We start from the raw sequence: 25,129 nt of genomic DNA, 5'->3' as shown, positions 1-25,129 counted from the left end.
CACACATACTCATATACACTTCAGCGATCACAGCGATCCAGGAAAAATAAAACGCAAGTAATTGTAGTAATATGAAAAAAAGTGTTTTAATTTCTACAATTGTACGAGTACGACTGCATGAGCGCACTCAGCAGTCAAGTTGTTCTGCGCCTGCGCGCGCACCCAACATGCACGTTTGCTAACTCGCGGCTCGAGAGCTAATTTGCTTCCTTTTAAAGCTTCACATCACATAGTATTGATGGTAGCCACTCAAAAAACCTGCTGTGATTTTCTTTTCAAAATATTTATACTTATGTGAGTATGTATATGTATATATATGTTTGTTTAGATGTACATACATATGTGTAAGCGTCTATGACAGCAGTCAATAGTAATCATAGTACAAATAAAATTTGCATATTTACATACTTCATACAAGGTATACATATGATTGGGCATATCAACAAGTGTCAGTTGCTTATTTAGCGAAATTTCATATTTACTTATTTATTTTTTTATTTATTTATTATTGCATATTTTATTTATTAGAATTCAGCCGATACTTGTGTGTGCTTGGAGCTCAATGAAGTTGTCGAACAACTCAAACTCAAAATGTTTGCGGATATCTAAGTTATAATAATAATAACAACAATAACAATAATAGTAATGGACAGGTGATACTACCTACTTATTTATGTTTTTAAGCAATAAAATAAACATCTTTCACACAACAACAGCAACAACAATTAACAAATGTTGCTTACTATATATGGAGCTATATAGAGTTATAGAGGTAGGTCGTCCGTCATGTTGTCTTATTTACGAGTTTGTGTATATTTGCTATGTAATCGGCGTAATCAACGAAAAAATATTTGATAATCATTTAAGAGATTTTTTTATTGTATTTGGCCAGCTACTCAACGCAGGCGTTCGCGCATAGCACAATATAAACTTGTAGTGTGTATCTTGTAGATACTCTATAAACAATCTAATGCACAGCCAGTGGCAGCGCAGCGCTTATCGTCACAAATACTACACACTTCAAATTTAATGTTTATTTCTTGCCAATAAAGCGTCGCGTTGTCTCACGCCCAACCAGCAAAAAAGCTTTACATTTCAAGCGCCTGGCGATCAATCGACGATCGAAAATCTGTCACTACGGTAGCCTAGTCCAGTTCAGTTTATTTAAGTGATAAGCGCGTTGAGCGCATACACACGCCACTTGGCGCACAATTAAAACTAATTAAATCACAATTAACTAAATGCAAACATAGTCAGCCGCTAGCAACAGCGATTGATTGTTGACATACGCCAATTGGACATGCCGAAAAAGTCATAAACTCGTTGTTTGGCGGCACTTCACGTCGCCGTATCTAACACAAAAACAAACGAAAGCGCTCTTCAAAAGCGCTGACAAAGTATGCGTACTATTTAGTTAGTGATAACGCAAATACTAGTAGCACGCTAAATAATGCGTCCACTCAGCGCAGCCAAGCCGCTCATAAATCAGCCGGCTATCAATAATTACCGAAATTCAAATTATTTGATTTGTTGATCGCACCGAAAGCGCAAAACAAGCAAAATCAAATCCAACGCTTGTGTGATACACACACACATAATTAATTGAATTGTTTTATCGCGCTGATAATGGAGTGCCAGGCAATGCGAGAGGAGGGTAGGCGTATCATACACATACATATGGTACACCGTTTCATTGGCGCTGCGTTACGGTAGTTGCTTTTATTTTACACGAATGCAAAATCATGTTTATTTATTGATTGATACGCGCTTTGGTTGTTGTTGGTTATTGTATTGTTGCTATTATTATTTTTATTGTATTTGTATTTTTGTTTTTGTTTGTTGCTCGTTCACTTCATAGGCATTGGTTGTTCTTATGTTTGTTGGTTAGCGATAATATCGCTTTTTACCAAATTTTTCTTGTTTTTGTTTAATAAAAGCATTCGTTAACGGTATTACATTAACGGCAGCTATAGTTTTGACAATTTCATGTCAATTCGATTGCTTGTCATTGATTTCTTGTTTGCTATTTGCTGTTTTTCGGCTTTTGTATCGCTACTGTTGAGTTGCTAATATTGCTGTTTACATGCGATAAAAATGTGATACAGCGTCGCGTGCCCCCATAAGTCATATCAGGGCGGACAGCCAACGTTGTACATATGTATGTCTATATGTTTGTATGCTTTTGCATGTTATATTAGCCAATTTGTCGCCGATGTAGTAGCTTTGATTTTGTGGCAGTTGTCAGTTTGGGGGCTGACAAGCTGAGGCGTTCCTTGCATGGAGATATGGGTTCAATGACATATGGTCTAATGCGGAGAGGGAGTTAATGATTGGTGATGGTGCGAAGTGTATCACGTGTATATATAACTAGATATATATGAAGTTAATATTGTTATATATATTATAATTTGTTCATAACCAAATTAATAGATGATATTCACAAGTAATAATATTTACACAGCTTTGACCCTCGACTAAAAAAGATTCAGCCCAATTTAATTAATTATTTTTAATATAAATAATGGCATGCTTTTATTGTCTTAAAGCTACACATTTATTCATAAGTTAAGACTTTAAACTAGAACTTGGACGAGGGCAAGAAATGGTAGTGGATTTAATTTTGATCAGGGATTTTTGCGAAAAAATGTTTGGCTAATTTTACGGCATTTTTATACTCTCGCAACAAAGTTGCTAAAGAGAGTATTATAGTTTTGTTCACATAACGGTTGTTTGTGACCCGAAGAAATAAAAGAGTTAGATATGGAGTTATATATATATATATATATATATATATATAAATGATCAGGATGACGAGTGGAGGCCAGTGGAAAATTGGCATATCTTAATGAAACTTGGTACACATATTCCTTAGCACTCTGAGGAGATTGCTATTGGGCGAAATCGGACAACTGCCACGTCCACAGGAAGGGGCATATTTGGATGTAATTTTTTTGGGGAAGTGGGCGTGGCCCCACCTCCAAATCGTTTATTTGTATATATGTATCTCGCAAACCAGTAAACTTATAGAAACCAAACTTTCTGCAGTCTTTTCCCTTAAATAGCCCATCACATGCCATGAAAATAGTTAAAATCGGATAATAACCACGCCCACCTCCCATTTATAGGTTAGGTTGAAAATTACTAAAAGTGCGTTAACTCACTAACGGAAAACGTCAGAAACACTTAATTTTACAGAAGAAATGGCAGAAAGAAGCTGCATTCAGGTTTTTTTTTACAAAATTGAAAATAGGCGTGGTGTCACCCACTAATTGTTTACAACCACAACTTTTCCCATATAACTAAATTTTGAATTCCTTCTGATTCCAAATACTGCATATCATCTGTGGATTCACTTCTGAAAAAATTACCCGCAGCCCTCATATACCATATATGATGATTTTCGTTATTCTATTGGACTTCATGCCGAATATATGGGTCAAATTGTGTGTTATCTGAATAAAATTACATCAATAAACTGCGAGAGTATAAAATATTTTGTTGCACCCGAACTTAACCTTTTCTTACTTGGTTTAAGCTGTATTTTGAAGAAAATAAATAAATAAACAAAAAATCCTTCGTCCAAGTTCTTGTGAATTAGATTTCTGTCTATCGGTTAAATAGTTACGAGAAGAGACGAATTGTTTTGATAATTTTGAGGGCAATGGAACGAAGGAAATGGAGAAAGTGTCTGATTTTCAAAATGAAATATTATAGACATGTATTGTAAGTTATAGCCAGGAAACTGAAATAATTTTTTATTTATTTTATATTGCTCCACTGTGAGCTACTCTCAAATAATATTAATACAACCTTTATATATGTATGTATATCGAGCCTTTACCGCCATTTTAGCGTAAGCGACAAAAACCAAACTTTACAGGAGAAGGTTTTTTTAAAATACTTTTAACCATTAATGTGGTAGTAATTTAAAATTTCTCATACATTAATGCTTTCATAAATATTATTATTAATACGAAATTCATTACTCTAAATACATATACAAAAACTATTCTTTCTAGAGCATTGTTTTCGCGCCCAATAATGCCCATCACATTAAAAATTTTTGTTGGAGCGAAGAAACATTAAATTTATTCATATTTTAAACTCATAATTGTGAAGTTCATTCATCATGTATTAACTCGAATTGCAGAGAACTTGGTAACTAAGAAAACGAATTCACTCCAAACTTAATACCAACAACATACTTACAAACATATGGACATACATACTTACATATACGCATCTGCTGTGCTGCTGAAAAAACGCTTAGTTAATTTATCGGGAAACGAATAAATAATTAGCGACAAGGTGCTAAGTTACATGCGTAACCGAAAATACTTTTCTGCCACCGCATGGGATGTTTTGACGGGAATTGAATTAAATTTAAAAGAAAGAAATCTTGTATATATAGTTTGTATGTATGGATGTGTAGTTTTCGATTATACTTTCTTAAAGTTAGTTTTGACTTTTTTTTAAATAATTTAAATTTGGAAAAGCAGAATGGCGGTTTCGTAGAAAAGTAGTTTCTTACAATGAAAAGAGCGTTTAGTTGAATTATGAATAAATTTTTATTGAATAAATTCAAATTATATTACTCGAAGGGGGGCGGAGTGGAGTTGGGATTAGACGCGCTCACAACCTCTAGACAGAATCTCTACTTACTATACATGAACTATGTACAAGTGTTCTAGACTTAGCAGTTGAAAGAGTGAGTGAGTTTTCGTATTTAAAATTTCCGTACATTAAACTTCAACAGAATACTGAATTTATAATTTAACTTTTTTAAAGATATAATTTAAAGTTTTTTTTCTGGATTTTGTGATTTTCTGGTATGTTTAAGAACAAAAAAGACTCTTTTTTTTTACAAAGAGAATGCTTCAAATAATAAAATGAACTTTTTAGAAGGAAATAAGTGGCGGAGTATACAGATTAATTACTTGGGTCTCTAAGTTCCTCAGTTTTTGTAACATATATCCCTAAAAGACAGAAAAACATCAACAAATCTTTTTATAATTTTTTTTTAATAAATCTATAAAAAATATTTAATTTATTTCATTATTTTATTCTTAGAAAGAAGTTATTATCAAATGATCTATACAAAGAACCACCATGTTATGGATTAAACAATTATTAGCTTAGAACTCGGTTTTAACTACCGATTTTTGTTATATTCACAAAATATATATAATTTCCATAAAATGAATATATTCCCCGCAAGGACTCAACTTCACGAGAATAATGTTCTTCATTATTGCATAGTGAGTCGACTATGTTTTATTTTTGTTCCACGTTTTTTACATTATTTTTCTTATTCTTTTAATTAAATGAGCTGAAAGACATTTTGCGTTTGTTTGTACAATGATAAGAAATTTTATATTTTTATAAGAGATAATAATTACGATTGCGCCCGGGACTGGTGCTGTTGGTGTTCGAGGTCTCTGAGTATGGTATTAAAAAGTCATGTGTTGTTGCTTATTACGTATGGTATTTTTTGTCGCATTTGCAGCGTATCTCTCTGGTATCAACGTGAATCCGCTAATGTGTGGTGGCCATATAAATGCTTGTAAATGTTCATGCCTATGTGTGTGTTTGTATGAATGTGCCTGCATTGTACGATATCTTTTATATCTTTATGTCCGCTGTGATATATCAAAACATGCTGACACTATCTACATTTATAGGGCTTGAGGTGACTTGGCGGAGACTTGTTGTGGATTGCATGGATTTTGCCAGGGTGCTTGGCGTCTTGTCGCTCGCTGAGATACTGTATACTACACTAGTACTTACTAACTCTATATGTCTGCGGGTATTTAGTATGCTGCTCGTACATCAATTCCGGCTATATGCTGCCACATGTTGTGCTTAAGGGGTGCTATTAGAAATGAAGTTAATAATTAACAACAAAAGTCTCGAGTATTAAGTTTGTACTTAATGAACGTGTTGGACGCTCATTTGTTCGACAGTTTTCAGTACTTTTGGGTTTTTTCGTACACTTTAAGCTGTACAGTTTAACGCTGCAACAAATGAATTGACTTGACCATATGATAAATGTTTAATTAAATCATTGTTTAATCTCTACAAAGTCATTGAAAGCTCGTTATATCGATATGTTCGTCTTTTGAAGTATTGAGCAATTGACTTTGATTGGTTATGTTTCATATCGCGTTTTGATTAATAAATTAGAAAAACGTCATTTTGGTTAGTTGATAAATCAAACAACATACAATTAACTGTTATAACATTTTTTAGTATATTGTCGAAATCGACAACGTATAACTTGGCGCCATTTTTTATGTTTAATATTTCGAAAAAAAAAAACAAAAAAGTGCGCCAAACAGCAAAGTAGCTGTACAAACAATTATAATTATAATTAAAATTTGAGAAAGGAAGCCAAAAATAAGAGTTATGATAAATATTTTGTTGTTGTTTTTACATATAAATATATGTCTACGTAATTACACATGTGCAGAGGAAATGAAACACCTACGCAAACAACGCGTCATACTTAAATTTAGATAAGAATAAGTATATTTTTCAGCATTTTTTCTTAGGTAAATTTTTCGACTCATGTATGCATGTATTTCGCTGGCGGTTTTGCCAGCTTTGTTGTTGCTTCCGGCCGACAAATGTTAGCCGTCTATTTAAAAAAAAAATATATACATGTATATAATATACAATACAAAAAATATATTTATGAAAATGCTGAAAAAAAATTAACGTAATCGCATTTCGGTAGACGGCAACTACATACATACTCTCATACCTACATACATTTATACATATATAAAAATATAGAGATATATGTATGAAATTCTACACGCCACTCTCATTGCCAATGAGCGCGCACTTCTGTTATATTATTCCATTTGAACGATAATTTTTAACAAGTCGCCGTTCCTTTCTATATACATATATACATAGTATATATGCATGTCTGTATGCATCCTTATTATGCAATGTTGCGCGCACCTTGGCGGCCATCTGAGGAACCTGGACAAATTGAGCATACCATGCGAAATGCAAATAAGCGGCACATGAAAAAGGAAAATGAGTTTGAGCCACTACCAAATGATCTACATAGGTTTTCAGATACACATACGATGTCCATATATACGGACACACTTATGCCTTTACGTGAACTTGTCTGTGATCTGATCACTAGACTGCTTGCTAGTGCTGGTACTGGTGTCTCGTCTCTAAACCGCGTCCACAAAGTGCGAATGAACGCATACATAGCATAGACATAGCATAACGCAGTCGTGGCATATTCAATTTTCAATTTACGCATGCATTTGTTAAACTTTAGTAGCACTTTGTTAGTACATATTCCCCGTCTCGGCCGCTTCCAAACCCGACCTGGTCGTGTGGCTGCGCTCGTGCGTTGTCTGATTGCTCTAAATATCCATTGTTTTGGTTTCTGGTGTGAATTATATTGCATTTGCACCATTTTAAATGGTTATTAGTGCAACAAAGGGAAGAATGGTTGGTGAGCGCGCAGTGGTCGCCGCTGCTTGTGCGCTGCCAAATTCATATGAGGTGCGGACGGAAGGTCTATATACATACCTGCTGCGTTTGCAGTTATCTAAGTGCATCAGTGTGTGTGTGTGTGAGCACACGTGCAATGCGGTCATAAAACAAAGGATGTCTTTCATGTGGATCCATTGTTACAAAGCGTACATTATCGGTTTTTATTATGGTTTTGTTTGCGCGCATTTACATTTAGTTGCCAGTTACACAGTTGCTATCACGGTTGCAGCACTACATAAATATATGCATATATACATACATATGTAAAGACTTATATACATATATATATGCAACTAAATTGCAGATATATTCTATAACAAAATAGTTTTGGTTACTACAGTTATATATTCGTGTAATAAATTATTGAATGCTTAATATTAATATTAATGCAAATATTTGTCTTACACATATACTCATGTACTCATGTATTTATGTACGTATTTATTTGCCTTCTAGAACGACATTTAAGTAAACAAATTAATTAAATTATCTATTTTGCCGAAAAACCATTTGAATTCAAATGCGCTCACATATTCTTAACCAAGCAAGCATGCATTAAAAACTATATTAAACCGTTCTTAAGTCTCTGTAGCACTCTAAAATCCGTGCGGCAACATCAATGTAATTTCTTTTGGCGGCGCTACAGTAGTCTTTCATTAAAGTACTATATGTATATAATATTTATTTACATTAAACTTCTATGCAAACTCTTCTTAAAGTTTGGAAACAGTAATTTCGTTTCGAAATCCATTTATGCCTTCTTATACATATAAGTAGACCGCCAGTATTAACACTTCCGAATTAAAATTTCCACCCACACACTAATAAATCAAATTATTAAGCACCTATTAGTAGGCAGCTAATTTGGGAGACCTTAACTCAAAGCTCGGGGGATGATAGTTTTGAAATCTTGGATGAAAAATGTAATCAATTATAACTTTTTCAAATTGTCTTTAAATCTATAAGGTATTGAGCAAGCCTAATTTAAAGGGGTTACATGTGTATCGTTCGGGAAAAAATTTACTATTTTTTATTGTCTTTAATATACACATTTAATAAGGAATTGCTGAAAATCTTTTAGAAAAATATTAAAAACGCTGCCATTGTGACGTCATTTCAGTCCTCGGGAAAAAAGGTTCGTCCGCGATGACAGCATAACTCTTAGCTGGATTATCTAAAGAGAAAAAAATATGTGTTTCGTGAAGGTTTTAAACTAGAGCTTGGGCGAAAGACAAAAATGAAAATTAGATTTTTGGCAAGGTTTTTACGAAAAAATACTGAATTTTTAAATAGTTGTAGTGCAATTCATCGACCAAGTATTTGTATTCATATTGCTTGTCTAAAATTGCATCAAGAACGGTTTAGTAGTTCCTGATAAATCTTGACCACCGACTTTGGAGACATACTTAGTTTTGAGAGAAAACGCCTTTAATGTTTTAAGAAATTTCTTCAGACTGTATTATTGTATTACTCGAATCGACTTGAAATTTATATTCTATTATAACCTGCAAACTACAAATCATTACGAGTGAAATGTGATTTAAAAGCTCTTTTTGGAAGAATATTTCAATGTCCGTATGTCTAACAGGACTACCAGTTTGTGTCTAAAATTTGACATATTAAAGCAAAAACAAAATTCAAAAGCGCAAAATCAAGTTCCTACATTAAATATATTTTTATATTATAAGTATGTATTTGTAACTGTCCTTTCCTTTAACAATACCAAAATGTACTATCTAGTATTTTAAAACTCGATTTCGTTTGCAATTTCGCTTCGTTGCTTCAATCGTGTGGTTTACCGCCGAATGCCAGCAGTGTCTCGTAAAAGAGCGCACACAATTCCTTTCCTTTGCTTTGTTTTTTACTTTTTGTTTGCGGTCAAAAACCTTAAGTTTACACCACAAACTCTCTTTTCCCAGCAACAAAAAAGACATGCTATATATTTTATATACGAGTATGTAAATATGTATGTTGACTGTCATTCGGCTCATCGTTAGACAGCTTGTGTGTCTGCAACGTATTCGTAGACATCTTCAGCGCAGTCGCTCTAGCTCACGCTCCTCCATCAACAATATGCTGCCGACGTCCATTAAGGTTTTCATTTTCCACTTTCCTCGCACTTCTACTCACTTTCCACATTTCTGCTCAGTTTCCATGCTTTCGAAAGCCTCGGTGTTGGCTAAGTTCGACTCTTCTGTGTTAATTCCAGTATTTTTTGGTTTTTTATTATCTATGTTATATATATTTATGTACTACATTTGTATGTATATATGTAAACTCTTCGTGTTTTGTTTTTGTTTTTGTTGAAATACACAAAGCTTAATAATTTAATAAATAGTTAAATAAATATTTTGCTTCCTTCAGTTCATTCATTAATTTTGATTTGGTGAGATGAACTTTTTTATTTCACTTGTAAATCTGTCTGTTTGTATTTATATTGATACAAGTTTGTATGTGTGTGCGTTCGCCTTTGTTTATGTGCATAGACAAATCAATATGTGTACCTTCCTAATATACTTAAATGACTTTTTTAAGCCTGCTCAAGTGGATCATTATTGTTTGTTGGCATAAACTGTTAGTTTTGCTGTCTTAAGCTACTTGTTCTTTTCTCTTTCAATATCCCAATTTATTTGACGCGAGATGTCTAGCAGACACATAAATAAATAAAATAATAATATATATGTGGAAGTATTTTTTATCGATTTTTCTGTATAAGAGTGACGTAGTTAATAAATAAAGAATGCCTAACATTATCACATAGAAAAATTGTATAAAAATTTTCCAAATTTATAATATTGGTAATTTGTTTCACATAAGAAAAATGCTACTTCATTGAAAGATAATTTTTCAAATAATTGAATATTAAGACAGAGTTTGATTAAGACACATTTTGGAAGATTTTATGTGACTCCATATCGTACATATAATTTTTTTAATTGTTTGCAAATTTCATATTTTTAATAAAAATAATGGAATACTATAAAAACAATAATTATATGAAAAAGCATATATTTATAGGACCTTAGAGAATACTAATAACTCAAAGATATATGTATGTATCTATTGGATGATATTGAATTGGCTTCTGAATAATACATTAAAAAATATGATAGAAAAATTTAGCTCTAATTCACCGACGGCGTTAAGCCATTAAGGTTAGACAAAGCGGAAGTTAATATATATGTCATGAACCCGATATAAGCTTACTTAAAAAATTTTATTATAGCAATATAAAGCATATATTATATATTATCTCATGGCTTAACCAAGATGTGTTTAAACAGTCGGTTGTCAAGATATTGAGAGCTACTCAACCGATTTTTATGAAGTTTTTGACAGATCTTTGATACAAAATTTCCTAGAACTTGAACGAAGAATTTGTTTTTTCAAAAACAACTACTTAAAAAATACAGCGAAATTTTATTTATTGTTGTCAACGGCACAATCGTAGAGTTGTTAATATTAGATTTCATTATTAAATTTTGTTAATATTAGATTTTCAATTAGCAATCCCTCAATAAATATGTTTTTCGAAGGCTATAAAAAGTTTGAATCAAATATTTCATTTTTTGCATTAAAAAAAATTATTGAAAATGTGGCTTTTCTTCTGGTCGATGCCCACAATTAGTTATAATTGCGTTCGTTATTTTCATTTTACATAATTCACAAAAATGCAAAAGTCTACATTAATTGATTTTAACAAGTATTATTTCTAAATTTTTGCATTAAATGTTTTTTTTAATATAAAATTAATAAAAATAAAATTATAATAACAAATTCTTTTTTATTTTTTTATATTAATTTTTATATTTATTTAGGTTTTCAATATACATACATATACTACATTTTACACTTATATTAAAAATCGTGCTTTAAATTGCGCAGGCGCGCTCATAAAACCTTTACAATTCCAAAGTAAAAAGGTTGCAAAACAATCCCGCTTCCGCATCTCCTTCCAACACACGCGCAAATATAACAAAAATTTTGTAGTAAAATCAAAAATTTCATTGATGCCGGTTGGGTTTTTGGCCATCAAACTGATGTAGATGCATATCTAAATATACATACATAAATTTATATACATATGAACGTCACTCTATCCATTACTGCTTCTCTTGTTGTTGTTGTTGTTTATTTTACTAAATCATTTGTTTATTATTTGTTCAATATTTTCACATAAATTAAAATACATATTTTATTGGCAACCGAACACCTCTAACAAAACAACACACACAGATTAATCAATCCCAAAACACTAGTTACAATGAGGTAAATAAGTAGATATGTATGCATGTGAAGTGTGTGTGTAGTTGCTACTAAATTAATTATCGACACTCATTAGAGATTATTTAATTACTGAACTGGTGATATTTGAGTTATTTTTTCCTCAATCAGCGAGCGTACTAATGTCTCAAATAAACAAAACAATTTTCTGTGCAATAACAATGCATACATGACACACACACACTTACATATATATAGTAATATATGAGTACCTACTTTACACTTGGCAGAAGCGCGCAGCGAATTTTAAGATTCAAATATATTCCAAATGTGAAAAAAGTGAAAATTTATTTAGAATCACTTGGCGCTGTACTTAGGCTCCCAGAGATGCGCATATAAATAAATTGTTCAAATAGAAATGAGTAAATAGCCAAATACATACATATATAAATATGAGTCTATATGAAAACTTTCAACTCAATAGCAAATCAAATAATTGAAACAATCAACAATTGAAAATGATGAGCACGAACAACAAAGGGGTTATGGCATAAATAACACTAACTAATTAGAAATTCATGACGTTGCGTAGAGCAAATGCATTAAATTACTTAAGTATGTGTACTATATAGCACTAACTAACCTCATAATCGAAAATCGTCACATCATAATGTCACAAATATTATTATTTGTTGGTGTTTTTCGTTTTGCTTTATCTAGTTTCTCAAGTAGTCCACTTAATTTGCATTTAATTTGTTCATAATGCTTTGTTAAGTTTAAAGCTAAATATATTTGTTGCGCTTTTTAATTAGTAGCGATGTAAGTGTCAGTTAGAGAATGTGGAAAAATTAGCAATATTTTTATTAAATAATTGTTTACATTTTCCTCACTAAAGTGTTACTTGAAAAGGTCGTACATAAGTTTTCTATAGTATATGCACTCGTACTTCCAACCTTAAGCACTAGTCGTTTCATAATATTAAAAGGTTTCTTAATATTATGCAATAAATTACATCCATTGAATACTAAATACAAAGGCATATCTGTATATTTATATTAAAATTCATAATAAGAATGTTTCTTAATTGACTGCATTGGTTCTTGAGCTATAGCAAAATGAATGAGATAAGTTCTGATTAAATAAATGTATAACCTTTTACTACATTCCGCATGTTAATTAATTGTAAATTAAAAAAAAAAACTATGTATGGATATGATTCATAAAAAAACTATGCTCAGACAAAATAATTTAATTTCCGTAAAGATTTTCGGACTTATAATAAAATTGATTCTTCGAATATCCAAAAATGGGGAAAACAATCTGTAGTGACTCTTATACGGTATTTTTCGAACGATTGAAAGAGAAAACTTACGAAAAAGATAGTGATGTTTCATAAAAAACATGTCTTCCTATCTCAACTGAACAAATATTCCATATTTTGTCTCAAATTGCTAATACAGTAGTTTTCCGAAATAACGAACACATTAATTGTCAGGTCTGTTCGTTACATCGAATTTTTCGTTAATTCGAGTACTCACTTAGAGGTATGTTTTTCAATAAAAATCAGTTAAATATCCGTAAATTGCAGTTTAATAAATTATTTTATTAATTATTTGTTAAAAAATGAGTAACCATAACAAAACAATTCAAATCAGTTAAACTCTTCCAAAATGGACCAATTCTGCCAATAATTTTAAGCTTTTTTATAAAATTGTACATTTTTTCAATTTGGACATTTCTGTTGAATTTTTTTAAATTATATTTCGATGTTATTTACTTTTTTTCTCTTTTTTCTTCATATGTACGTCTTCTTCATGTTGTTCGTTAAACCAAGTACTTACAAATCCCCGATGTTCGTTTTTTAAGGAACTCAATGTAACAAATTTGCTTGTTCGTTATAAGCGGTTTTCTTTAAAACGAATATTTGTTATTTCGGAAAACTACTGTACATCCACTGTTCTTAGACTTCAAGAGAATACTCATTAGAAAGAAATTTATTAAAAATTTAGTAACAATCTGGGACACTGAGGTCTGTTCCGAAGTAAAGGACTAATTATAAAAAAATGGTAAAAAGTTGGAAGATCACTATAATCGGTTGACCACCCTTGACGACAACTATTTTGAAAACTAAAATCCAATCTTGATAAAAATTATTTTTCTTTAAAATCGTGCGCATTTTACAAGCACACTTTAATCCGATATTTCGGCAATGCAAAAAATTGCATAATTGTTTCGATATTGAGTCAAATTGATCTTGAGTAAGCACGACTTATGAACTTCTGTCTACTTTATTCATGTAAGAAACATATGTTTCTCATAATCCCACGCAAACGATTTGCTAAAGTAAAAGAATAATTATATAATATAAACTAAGCTTCACTCGAGGTTCTTAACCTATCGAAGTTGAAACTATCTAGGAGACCATTTTGTATAAAATTATATATCCTTGATATAATAATGGGTCTAATCTAATATGTGGAACTCACTATTCACAAAAGCAAACATTACAAATCGTATGCTCTATATTCGAAATATGCAAATATTTATATTTTCGGAACATAAAAGCAATTAAAGTACCATTACGCTCCTTTATATTCTCTTCTTTTTACTAAACTAGCTACTTATTTGTGGCCTTTGTAGTATAAATTGCGCTTATACTACTCCATTCTGAAACCTTTGTACATTTGTTTCTCTTCTTTTCGCAAATGTTTCGAAATGCTCGGTATTTCCCGCACACTTTCGCATGTGACTACCTAGATCACCAGGGATGCTGTTAGTTGCTCATTGATGCAATCGCAATTATGAGCCACAAAATAAGCGTAGTACAAAACAGTTTATTTATCTTTTGTAGACTAAATTTTTACCACATTATTGTATGGTCATAAATGGATTATGGTCTATATTTGTGTTATCTATAAGTGCCTTGACACCTTTTTGTAACCATTAAGCATGCTCATACTCATACACACGTGCACAGAAGTACAAGTAATTTGCTTTGGTCATGCTAAATTTCTGAAGGTCACAGTGCATGGGTTTGCTATTTATGCATTAAGTAAACACTAGGCCACTTAGATGATACATATAAGTATGTGGTTTGCAACAGACTTTCTTTTTACAAGATTTAACCCTTTCGTTGCACTGCGACTAAGAGATTTATTGTAGAATAGCGAAAATTAGTACACATATGTACTTATGTGTATGTATGTTTGCGTGATGTACCTGCTACAGATCGCATTCTGCTTAATTTTGAAAATGTTTCATTTTAATTTTAGAAATATCTATGTGGGTTTTTTTATTGCTTACATGAATTTCGGAAACTATTCATATGTATACATGTGATTGGCGTTGCAGCCGTTTAGCCGGTTATAGCTGAATCGACGATAGTGCGCCACTTCTCTCTCTCCTTCGCAGTTCTATTCATATACTACCTATAATTTGTGACAAAGGCTTGAAAATATAGTAAATCAAACGGCCTTTTATACACCCTTTATATCACTTCGATTTATTTTATGAAGATGGATTTAATATATTCAGCTGACATCGAATATTTTATGTACATATTTGCTTTTCCTGTTCGGCATGCAAAGATGAACCACTATAGATATTACAATAATGGAAAAAACCTTTAATGAAAATCCATCCTCTAATCGTAGTCACCTTAAAACTTGTAGGTTCCTATATTTGTCAGATGAGATCGTTGAGGAAAAGTCTGGCAAAGTTTCTAACAAACCCGAAAGATGCATTTATATAGTATTCTCCTATTCCTTTAATAAGCTTTACAAGGACCTGACGTAACGTAATAACGACTCCCGGCCGTTGTCTCCAGCCTCTTTTTTTCTTCTTGGTTACTCCACCTGATTCACTTCTACGTCTTTTATTATCGACCCTCGCATTGCACTCACTCATTTTACCTAGTATTCATAAGCCATATAGTTTTGTATCAAACTTTTTTGGAAGAATATCTTTAAAATGGCAAAGGTTACCAAAGATCGGTGATATCACACACAGTTCGAGGACTATCCCAGGTTTAATATTGTCTGTCAAGTTCCGATGAGCTTTCAATACAATTTTTCTAGAGCTTGGAATTAAAGGACGAGTTATTTTTGAAATTGCTGAAACGAAAAATATTATATTTTGAACGCTTTCACTTTAGGGTTTTATAAATATACAAAATCTATGCATTTCGAATTTTGAAAGTTTTGGAACTAAATAAAACTGGGAAGTCTTTTCTATTTTGAATATTTTTGTTATAAATAAAATGAAAAATAGTTAAGTTTTCCATTAATATTCATAAATTTATTTGGATTCTGTTTTAAAAGTGGAATATTATAAATTTTTTTAAAATGAAAATGAAGCAAAAAGTGAAATTTAAAAACTAATCAACGAAAAAAAATATAAAAAATTGAGCCATTTTAACAAACGTCCAATTCTTATACACTTTCACTACAACACAAGTTGAACACCACTGTATGTAAGTCCATCTATAAGTCTCCGCTTGCATTTTGTATTTGTTATCAATTTAATTGCTTCATAATTCGACAAAATTCCTTGAACAAAACTTAAATCCACCACCAAAAGACACACACAAACACACTAATTATAACTATTCAGCAACAACAACAGCAACAATAAGGTAGCAACGTTCAATTTAGCAGCAATTGCAATTGACGGTGAAGCTAATAAGCGAACGCGTTGTTGAAAACGTTCTAGCGACACTTTATGCTGCACCAAACGATTTGGTGTCAGCAAAGACGAGACGCGACAAGCCGTGACACAGCTGAGTTGTATGTTGCTGCGTTATACGCGCCACGACATTTGTTCTTATGCCAACGATTGTGACATTGGCGAAGCCACCTTAACCTCAAAAATGCGCACATTCCAAGTTCGAAAATTTGAACACAAGGCGATTGCATTAAAAATTCACTAAAAAAATATATGTATATGTGTATATAGAATATCAGCAGTGGCAGTGATGAAAACACAACAGCACAGTGGCAAGAAGAAGGAGAGCAACGCAATTGAAATACAGTAAAAACAGCTGCTGTAATGGCGAAGGCTCGGCGAAGGCGGCGGATACGATGCCAGCAACAAAAGTGTCTCATACAATTTTCAATTCAAATCAAACGCGTTTGTTTTATTGTCAAATTGGCGTTGTTGTTGTTATTTTTGCTGCTGCTACTACATGCTGACAGCGTTGCTGACGTTGTTGGCGTCCGCTGTAAGTTGCCTGCCCAAAAAATATTAGCAAGCCGCCTTTATAGCGCGCCTCATCGCCTCCTCCTGGAATATGGCGACGCGTTTCTCTTCTCTGCACTATGCAAATAGCAGCAGCGCTTTGCAGCTATCAACAACGCATCGACAAGCGTTGTGCTAATGAAACGTTACGAAGACGCAGCGGCAACTATGACAGCGTTATCGAAATCAAAGTCAGCGTTCGAATATCGAAAGGTGAAAACGTCCCAAAAAAAAAAACAAATTCAGGGTGTGTAATGGTAGAAAGGTGCGAACGGTGCTGGGAGAGCACGAAAATATCGATTGCCACGGCTGCGGCGGAAGCATTTAGAAGGTACCGCAGTTGGAGAAACCGGCAAAGACGACGATAAATGACAGTAGAAGCAATCCATAAGCATTTCACAGTTGCGGTGTGTCCAAGTGCAGGCTGGTAAAGAGACAAAAAGTATGGATCTGCACCACACGGAAGGTGCGTTCAACTGCCCACCGATGTTGATGGGGTCTCAATAGTTGACGCGCAGCGAGTCGCAATGGAAAACGTCAAACTGTCAGAGAGTACGATAATTGAAGTGAAAAGAGAATTGCGTTGTTGTGTTTGTGTTGGTATGATTGCTGCCGCTGTCAATTTTCGCTACTGCTGTGGGCGTGCCCGCCATTGTGGCTCCACCCACGTCGTCTTGGCAACCGTTGAGCCACAGTTACAAATTGCATTTCAAGCCGCGTTGTGCGCTACAACAACAATACCGGTCAACTATGCAACCGACCGAGCGACCAGTTGGATAAAATGCCCGCATGCAGCAACAACAACTAGTAGCCAATGCGCGTGCGCTCTGTTTGCGTGTAAGGTGTATGACGGCCACAGCGCTTCTTTTGGCGTTTGGTGTTAGTGCTTTGTCTATTTGCGTCTGCACAACGCTATGTGTACGCAAGAGAGCCACTTGAGGCGACGCTAACGACAGACAGTAGTTGTCTCGCTTGCACGTACATAAATGCCAATTTGATTGTAGCAGCACTCATCATCATTGCGTGTGAGTGTACGAACGAGATAGGGTGGGACGCTCAACTCGAATAAAGTGGTCGGTCGCACACATACACGCGCACATGGTACAAAACCAATGCCAAGAAACGAGTCGCAAACGAGGCTGAGCGAGCGCACAGCGGCATTTTAGCCACCACCGAAGCACACACCAATACACTCGCGCACACAGTTATACCTACAATTATGTACACAAGAGTGGCCTTACTATAGGTGTAGCTGGTGTTGCCGCTCGTATTGGATATGTGGTGTATAGTGTGGCTCTGGTGCTCTGTTCATGCTGCTGCCGCTGCTGTGCGTCGTCGTCGCTTAATATTTTTGTTAGTAAGCCAAATAGTAAGCAGGCATTCCCCTCTGCAAACAGTCACATTCAAGAGTTCAAGCCAAAGAGTACTCGAGCGCGCACAGCTGCCGAAAATAGTAGAAACGGACACAACCGATAAAACCGAACTGTGTGAACTGCATTGTGAAACGCTTGTGAGTCAAGAGTTGGAAGCGTTTTGGCTTTGGCTTTACAATATTTTCTACAACGATTTTTGGAGTCTTTGTTTGCTAGTTGCATTGTCTATAACTGTAGTGTACGGCTAACGCGGCGGACGGTACGACACGTTCATACGCACAAATTGCAATTAAACCCAATCGAATAAACGATTGTGTGGCGAAGCGAAGTAATTTCTAGTGTCGTCATAGAGTAACGAATAAACGAAATTCGAAAGAACATTATTTTCACTAACGAACTGTGAAGAACGCGTAAACGCAAGCAGAAAAAAAAATTTAAAAATAAATACATAATATAAGTAATAAGAAAAGATACGTAACAGTAAATAAAAAGACTTAAAGGTGTTAAGGTGGCTAAGCAAGCTTAAGCTTAAGAAAATTTAAAAAATTGAAGTGAAGAATCTTGGAATAAAGAAGTGTGTGTGTGAAAGCAAGTGTTGAAGGCAATTGATTTTCAAGTCTTTAACTTAAATAAAAATTGACAAAATTGTTGAATTGAAGTTCCGACACCAGCTACTAACCCGGTGCATGCGCGCTGCAACAACTCACCATCCAACGAGTGCGAAATCCCACGTCAAAACACGCAGACAAGTGAGCACGGATGAAACATGCGATTGCGTCTCGATACATACAAAAGCAAAAATAACAAACTAAAAAAATAACCAAAAACATTTGAAACGGTAAACTGTATTTTTCAAATACACACCACTTAAGGAAGCTTACGCATAATTGAATTATAGCAAAAAGCTTAGATCGCGTGTGAAAAAGTGTACGCCGCGTCGTTCATTTCCGTCGGAAATTTGTTTAAATTGTATTTTTTGTACGTGCGAACAGTGAACAGCCGCCAACATAACGGCGCAATTATTGAACAGTTTCCTGAAGGGATCGCCCCACCAGACGACGATCGACATCATGCAAAAGCTCTACTCGGAGGCGCCAAGCAACGGGCCTCCGGTGAGCATGAGCAGCAGCGTCGGTGCTGGTAGTGGTGGTGGTTCGAGTAGCGCCGGTGGTGGCGCGAATGGTGGCGGTGGAGGAGGTAGTGGTGGCGGCGGCGGTGGTAATCCTGCAAATCCACATCCAAATCATCCGACCAGTAATGGCGGCACCATGAGTCCACTGGCACGTAGCGCATATACCGCTATGAATTCGATGGCCATGCCCGTCGGTGGCATGTCTTCGGTGTCACCACAGACTGCCGCCTTTGGCGCGCTGGAATCCGCCGCAGCTGTGGCCAGCATGAGCGGTAGCATGGGTGCCGCAGCCGCTATGAACTCCATGGCTGGTAATTGCATGACACCGAGTTCGATGAGTTACGCCTCTATGGGTTCGCCATTGGGTAATATGGGCAATTGTATGGGTGGTGGTATGTCCACAATGGCAGCTATGGGCGGCTACTCGTCTATGGCGGCAGCAGCTAGCGCACGTGAGCTGGACACCGGTTCACCGAACTCACTCAATCGCGCACGCATAGATAAACCAACCACATACCGGCGGAGTTACACACACGCCAAACCGCCATACTCATACATCTCGTTAATCACAATGGCGATACAGAATAATCCTACACGTATGCTCACGCTATCGGAAATCTATCAGTTCATCATGGATCTCTTTCCCTTCTATCGTCAGAACCAACAGCGTTGGCAGAACTCTATACGTCATTCGTTGTCTTTCAACGATTGCTTCGTGAAGATACCGCGCACACCGGACAAGCCAGGCAAAGGTTCCTTCTGGACGCTGCACCCCGACTCGGGTAATATGTTTGAGAATGGCTGTTATCTGCGCCGTCAGAAACGTTTCAAGGACGAGAAGAAGGAGGCGCTACGTCAGCTACATAAGAGCCCGTCACATAGCAGCCTCGAAGCAACAAGTCCCGGCAAGAAGGATCACGAAGATTCACATCATTTACACCACCATCACAGCCGACTGGACGCCCATCAGCAGCATCATCACAGCAAAGACGTTACCGGCGCTGCAGTGGGTGGCCCAGGCAGTGTACTCAGCAGCGCAGTCAGTCGCGATCAACTGGCCATGATGCAAGCAAATGCGGAATTGTGTTTGGGTCAACAGGCGGCACAACATGCACCCAGCCATCACCATCAGCAACATCATCAGCTGCAGCATGAAGAATTGTCGGCCATGGTGAATAGATGCCATCCATCGTTGATCAGTGATTATCACCCCTCCATGCATCATCTGAAGCAAGAACCATCCGGTTATACGCCATCCAGCCATCCGTTCTCCATCAATCGACTACTACCCGAATCGAAAGCGGACATCAAGATGTACGATATGAGTCAGTATCCCGGTTATAATGCGCTCAGCCCATTGACGAATACACACGCGGCCTTAGGACAGGATTCGTACTATCAGAGTCTCGGTTACCATGCGCCAGCCGGCACGACTAGCTTGTGACATCACCAGTACCCATTGGCTTAAGGGCGTGCTGACCAGATGCTGCGCAATGTGAACGTAAACGCCGCCGCCGCCAGTGGCAGCAGCAGCATCTTTGGTAGTGCCGCCGCGGCTGCAGCAGCGGCTGCCGGTCTCAATACGCTGCACAACAGCAGCAGCAATATTGGCGGTAATATTGGCAGTAGCAGCGCCGGCAGCGGCACCAGCACCAACAATGGGAATACACATGATATACACCTGGAGCAACATCATCCACATCATCACCATCATCATCATAGCGCCAGCCACCCGCATCATCAGCAATTAACGCATCCGCATGCGGCGCATCAACTGATGCAACAACAACAACGCAAGGCCTACCTTAAGTCCATGCAACAACACTACCAACAACAACAGCAACAACACAGCGCAGCCAGCAGTGCTACCAGCGCCGCACACAAGTTGAGCGCGCATCAACAACAATTGCTGCAAAGTCAGTTGACGCCACCGGAACTGCAGGATGACGCATCGAATATCACAACCGATCTGAATGAAGAGCAACAATTGCAGTTGCAGCAAGCAGCGCAACAACAACATCAGCAGTTGTACAACAATTACCAACAATACGCGGCGGCCGCCTCGTACCGCAACTGGAACCATGGACTGGCGCTAAATGGCGCGGCAGCGCTACAGAATCTGCTGTAGTGTTGCCAACACTAAATGGCTGTGTGCGTTGACAAAGCGGTGCTTTGTTGCCGGGCGGTTCGTCTGCGACATGTGTGTGTGCGATTCGGTAGGCGACTGCCGCAGCAATTAGCGTACAGTTGGCGAAAGGCGTGCGTACGTGAGCCATTAGGCCGTCGAGGATTGCTTGTTGGTACATGGATTACGCGCGGTATAGTGGAGCGCTGTATATAAAGGCGTTGAGTGCGTGGTTGGTTGCTATTTTTGGCGCGCTTTTCTGCGCATGCGTTAGCGGACAAGCGCGCGGTGAAGATGTTGCTCGCGAATACACAAATGAATGGTTCAATGCACATAACTTTCCACGAGAAGATGTTGTAAATATGTATGTAGTCTTAGGTATAGTCTTTATTCTTTTTTAACTTTTTCTTTTTGATTTTGTTGCATACAACTGTCTGCTTATACGCCTTAATTATATATATACTAACTGCAGCAACTCATTGAGTTTAGCTTTTGGCTACTGTTGACAGTGCTGTGCTTGTAGATATGTACAATTTAAGCATATGTATTTACATATAATATATATGTGTGTGCTGTACTTTTATTTGTATGCATGTATGTAATATGCAGCTGGATTTCTTCTTCTTCATTGTAAGCAGCAATCAAAAGTGATGTAGTTTTGTAAGCGAAAATGTTTTCCAATTTAAGTAAGAATAATAATTTCAAATTATGATCGATTCATAAAAATTGCACAAACCCCCACAAAAAACAATATTTGATATATTGATTACAACAAAAACAAAAAGTTGTTCATTTTTTATTTAAACGCGCTAAGGCATTTATGCTTTTTATTTTTTTAATTTTGTGTCCATTAGCTTTAAGTGCGTCTTTTGAGCAAAGTTCACAAATAAACCCTGGCCGGTTATCCATTTGACACAACTTCGGTGCCATGTACATTATGTAAACACACGCACATTTGTGTATGTATGTATATGTAAATGAAGACATATTTAGCGGTAGCAAGCAAAAATATGAAAAAAATTATAAAATTAACAATAATATTTTTTTATACAAAATATTTACTTTTTAAGCGCTGTATATTTAATTATGCAAATATTTTATTTTTTTTTAGTTTATATAATCACAAATATATAATTTCATTCAAATATTTTATGCTTATTTTGTATTTAAGTTAACTTTCTTTTATTATTATTATAAAAATTATTATTATTTCCATTTAGTATTTAGTCCCGTTATGCGCCAAACACTTTGTTGTTATGTACGCGTTAACGCAATGCAAGTGCAATTGTTGTAAATTTGATGAAAAAATAAAAAAAATAGTTTTTATATAATTATGTGGAAAATGCGTGTGTACGCTAGCCGTACAACGCTAACCAAATTCGAATTGAAATGATCAAAAACCAAAAAAAAAAAAATTAAGAATCTTCAGCAAATGTATAACTAAAATTATTTTAATGATTTAGTATTTAATTTTTATTTTTAGTGTGATGCGCTTTTCTATAAAATTTTAATAATTGTTTAATTGGAATAGAACTGGCATATATGTACATACATTAGGGATGTTCACAATTTAATATAATGTATTTCTGTTACTTACTTTAATTTACAAATATATAAATGCAAAAATAAAATATATAAATTTGTTTTCTTTCTTTGATTTTTGACAATCTCAGTACAAAAGAGGACTCAGATTTATTGTGAATTCCAAAAAATTAATTGAAAATAAATTTCAGCGGATTTTCTGCCGAGAGTTTGAAAATTTAGTTAGGTTTAATTTTAAAAGTTAAAAAAAAAACAACAGTAGGTGTTTTGATAATTTTTACAAATTATAAAAAACAAGGGCAACAAAAACAACAATTATTATTTTGATAATTGAAAAAATATATAAAAAATAAGAACAACTACAATAATTAGTGTTTTATAAATTTTGATTAAATAAAATTATAAGTTTTATTTAATTTATTTTTTTTTATTTAAATTTTTAATCAACAATAAAACGAGTTCTGGTTATATTAAAAACATATTATGAAAATAACAACAACAAAATTTTACAATTTTGGATATATTTAAAATTTTATAAAAATAACAACAACACGATGAGTGTTCTCACAACTTTGTTTTCATAAATTTTTTTAAATATAATTATAAGTTTTTTTTAACAATGGACAAGGACATGCCTAATGTATGTATATGTATATAAAAAAATCCACAAATGCCTACAATAATTGAAATTAGCACAAAAATGCAAGAACCATGAATTTCCAGCTGACTTCTTATTACTTTGTATAAAATAAATTACAAAATCCGAAGAAATAAATTATAAACAAAATAAAAACTGCAGCTAAAGAGCAACGAAGTTTTACGAATGCCACTAAAATATAATTAAAATCATTAAATTGCAAAAACACACGAATTAAATTAAAATAAAAAACAATAGCAAAAACCAAAACAAAAAATAAAACAAATGAAAGTGCATCAACTTAAATAATAAAAAATAAACTGTATGTATGTATGTAAAAATTATTGCAAATAAATTGAAACATTTTTTCACGAAAGCTTAGCTAAATGCAATAAAAACTATGAACGAATGATGTCGGTTAATCCGTTAGGTTACCTTAACAATTATATATATACAAGTAACATTAAACACAATATATATAAGCACAACAGAAAAAATAAAACTTATGTAAGCAAAAAGAAAAACAAAAAAAAGAATTGTTAAATAAAAATTGTGTAAAAAGACAAAGAAATTTAGAGAAAATACAAAAAAGACTACATAAAATAATATGCATAAAGCAAATTTGAATTGTTAATGCTGTATACAGTAGCGTAATAGAGGAACAGAGGAAGCTGCGGCGTCGTACGCTTAGCTACGCCCCGTACGTTGTGATTGGCGTGTAATGTTTTTCTATTTTATTTTCTATTTTCTATTTGTATAAAGCAAAAACACAACGCACATGCTAGTCATGTGTCATAGTTAAGTAAGAGATAAATATTAAAAATATGTAAACCTATAATATAGTGTACTATGTCCGATATACCTAATCGTAACTAAATATATTCAAATAATAGCAGCTGTGCAGAAAACACAAAACGAAAACAAAAACAAAACAAATGGCAAGCTATAAGTAATGGTAATGATTAACTCTAAAACTAGTTAAAATTTAATAAAAATCTTATTTTAATGTTTGAAATACAAAAAAATGTTTTCTTATTTAAAAGCAGTTAATGGACTTGGTGGTTGATATCTCAATTTCAGAGGAATGAAGATCCTGTATCAGATCATGTATATACATACTATATACATATTCCCGTAGTTCCCAGGTTGGAACATAGGGCCTCAGATTATTTAGACTACGCTGAAAACGTTTTTAAAGGTTATTTTTTGTTGTAAAATGTTGTCGTAAGACCCGAAAAAAACTGTACAATTTTTTGGAAATCTTGTTTCAAAGCTGTATTTTCTTCTGCTTGTTTCTAGTGTCTTCACATAATTCGAATATTTTTTTTTGGTTT

General features: G+C 34.6%; 2 protein-coding genes across 2 annotated transcripts; both read left to right on the top strand.

The window, feature by feature from the left end:
• Window positions 1-17,276: 17,276 nt before the first annotated feature.
• Window positions 17,277-20,935, top strand: LOC105213303 (protein fork head-like). The gene has a single exon (XM_011186018.3). It carries the CDS (start codon window positions 19,430-19,432, stop codon window positions 20,933-20,935), a length of 1,506 nt encoding a protein of 501 aa, XP_011184320.1. The 5' UTR covers window positions 17,277-19,429.
• A 39-nt stretch (window positions 20,936-20,974) lies between these two features.
• LOC114804136 (sex-determining region Y protein-like) lies at window positions 20,975-24,770 on the top strand. Its single transcript, XM_029041033.2, has one exon. The coding sequence runs from the start codon at window positions 20,975-20,977 to the stop codon at window positions 21,617-21,619; it is 645 nt and encodes a 214-aa protein (XP_028896866.1). The 3' UTR covers window positions 21,620-24,770.
• The last annotated feature ends 359 nt before the right edge of the window (window positions 24,771-25,129 follow it).

This window comes from Zeugodacus cucurbitae, chromosome 2 (assembly GCF_028554725.1).
Source record: "Zeugodacus cucurbitae isolate PBARC_wt_2022May chromosome 2, idZeuCucr1.2, whole genome shotgun sequence".
NCBI classification, from domain to species: Eukaryota; Metazoa; Arthropoda; class Insecta; order Diptera; family Tephritidae; genus Zeugodacus; species Zeugodacus cucurbitae.
The sequence above is the reverse complement of the archived record's forward strand: the minus strand, read 5'-3'. Positions and strand labels throughout refer to the sequence as shown.

Bases quoted from the DNA above. Each gene is read 5' to 3' on its own strand.
- LOC105213303 (XM_011186018.3), top strand. From the start codon at position 19,430: ATGCAAAAGCTCTACTCGGAGGCGCCAAGCAACGGGCCTCCGGTGAGC.
- LOC114804136 (XM_029041033.2), top strand. From the start codon at position 20,975: ATGCTGCGCAATGTGAACGTAAACGCCGCCGCCGCCAGTGGCAGCAGC.